The 1,963-nt window shown below is 33.4% G+C and overlaps 1 protein-coding gene across 1 annotated transcript; it reads left to right on the top strand.

The window, feature by feature from the left end:
* Positions 1–853: 853 nt before the first annotated feature.
* On the top strand, positions 854–1,632 carry LOC110630747 (phytosulfokines). Its single transcript, XM_021778306.2, has 2 exons — positions 854–1,144; positions 1,233–1,632. The coding sequence occupies exons 1-2, from the start codon at positions 983–985 to the stop codon at positions 1,353–1,355; spliced, it is 285 nt and encodes a 94-aa protein (XP_021633998.1). The 5' UTR covers positions 854–982; the 3' UTR covers positions 1,356–1,632.
* Positions 1,633–1,963: the final 331 nt, after the last annotated feature.

Here is a 1,963-nt window from a genome sequence, read left to right as displayed (position 1 = left end):
AATAATACTTTGTCGAATATGTATCCGTCTCATTTATATGTATGGATAAAAATATTGCATATATATATATATATGGTCACTTTATCAAATCTTGAATCATTATAGGGTAATAAATTATTCATTAATCGAGATCTCTTAATATAAAAAAAAGTTAATTTTATTGTTCCAAAAAAAGAATCTAATCAAGGAGAACTGATCCATGGAAAGTGTAATTTTCATTATAGTATCATAATATAAATTTAGAATAAGAGGAGAGCAGGTCCATCACCAAAAAAACCAGTCAAATTAATATAATTGTGATATCCAGCAAAATGATGCATGATCTTTAAATATTTCAATTGTTAATTAAGTTGAATTTTTAATTAGATATGTTAATTAGTTCACATCATGTTATGGTGTTTCGGTTTTAGAAGCATCACTGCATGTGGTTCTGTAAACTACATTGAGGCTTTCATTTCTGTCGATATTGATTTCATACATGGGGAAACTTCCTTGTCTTTTCTCCCTCTCTCATTCAGAGACAAATATGAAAGATTCTCATTCTTTTTTCTTTACTCCAAAAAACAGAAAATTTACAGGGTACCTTCTTTATTATGGTATTATTTTCTCCTGCCTTTAAAAAAAAAATAATCATGATATTTGGATTTCCAATTAAATTAATTACAATATTGTCACCAACAATGTGATAAGTGTCTATCACATGGAGCAAAGCATGTGGGTTGGTAAAACAGCATAGAGTACAGCTAGCCTCTTCTCATCTCAAGGTGGCAGGACTCCTTGCATCATCAACAACAGGATATGAGGAAATATAAATAGCTTCTTATTAATGATGTCTCTAAAATGGTGAGATTTCCTAGGAAGAAATGAGGTCATTTGCCCCATTGACACATCAACTGGGCAGTCCCCTTTGTTTTGACTTTTGGGTATTTGATTTCAATGCTCATTCATTCATCTACCGTCTCTCTCCCTCTCTCACTTCTCAATGACTAAAGAATATAAATCTCTTCTCTATGTTCTCAAACACTTAAGCTTCAACAAAATGGCAAAGTTCATCTCTTTCTTCATATTGGTATTGCTTCTTCTACTCTCAGCTGCAGAGTCCAGTAGATCCTTATCAGCCAACACCCACAAAGTTTCATCTCCTGTGAGTGAGTTTACTGTTTATCTATCAACAGATGGTGGTTGTAGTCTGCATGTGCTTATTTTTGTTTTTCAACTTGTTAATCTTGCAGGAGGAATCAGACATCAGTGATGATGGATGTTGTTCAGGATTAGAAAGTGAAGAGTGCTTGACTAGGAGATTTATGGCTGAACATACTGACTACATCTATACTCAAGACATAACTGGACCTTGATTTTTTTTTTTTTTTTTTGATAATAATCTTAGTTTAGTTTTAGTTTCTTTGTGTTTCTGCTTTTTGTTGACCCATTATATATGAGTAATAGTTTTGAGATTAGATATCCTATGATGAGGGAATCCAACTTCCAATTGGCTATTAAGTTACTTTCGGGGTAGACATTTTCTGCAGCTACCTTGGGAAGTTGAAGTTATTCACTGTTATAGAGAGACTAATATGGGAGCTGATGTTGTTTGACAAGGAATAGAAGTATCATTACAGATTTTCTTGTTCCTCCTTTTGATTCTATTGTCATAGAAATAACTTAAGGCAGTTTTAATAATTAACATAGCTGATAGTGATTATTGAGGCAAGTCATTCGTTTAGCCCCATTTTGGGGTTTTTCTTTTTCCCACATAAGAATAGACATTGGATTGTTGTGAACAAAGTGATTGAAAAATGATGGAATTAGTATCAAGTTATATGATGAATCAATGGTCAATTTTAGAAGAATCAACGCTCAATTAGGATGGTGCAATCCTGTGCCATTTTCGTTCCATGGGGGTTCTGTTTTAAGTGGAGAACGCCAGAACGGGCTGACACATAGCGAGCTTTATTGGGCAAGG

The sequence above is a fragment of the Manihot esculenta genome, chromosome 14 (genome assembly GCF_001659605.2).
Source record: "Manihot esculenta cultivar AM560-2 chromosome 14, M.esculenta_v8, whole genome shotgun sequence".
In the NCBI taxonomy this organism is placed as follows: domain Eukaryota; kingdom Viridiplantae; phylum Streptophyta; class Magnoliopsida; order Malpighiales; family Euphorbiaceae; genus Manihot; species Manihot esculenta.
The sequence above is the reverse complement of the archived record's forward strand: the minus strand, read 5'-3'. Positions and strand labels throughout refer to the sequence as shown.

Excerpts from the sequence above, each read along its gene's own strand:
- LOC110630747 (XM_021778306.2), top strand. The coding sequence starts at position 983 with ATGACTAAAGAATATAAATCTCTTCTCTATGTTCTCAAACACTTAAGC. Across the intron at positions 1,145-1,232 it reads CCCACAAAGTTTCATCTCCT|GAGGAATCAGACATCAGTGA; the intron begins GTGAGTGAGTTT and ends TTAATCTTGCAG.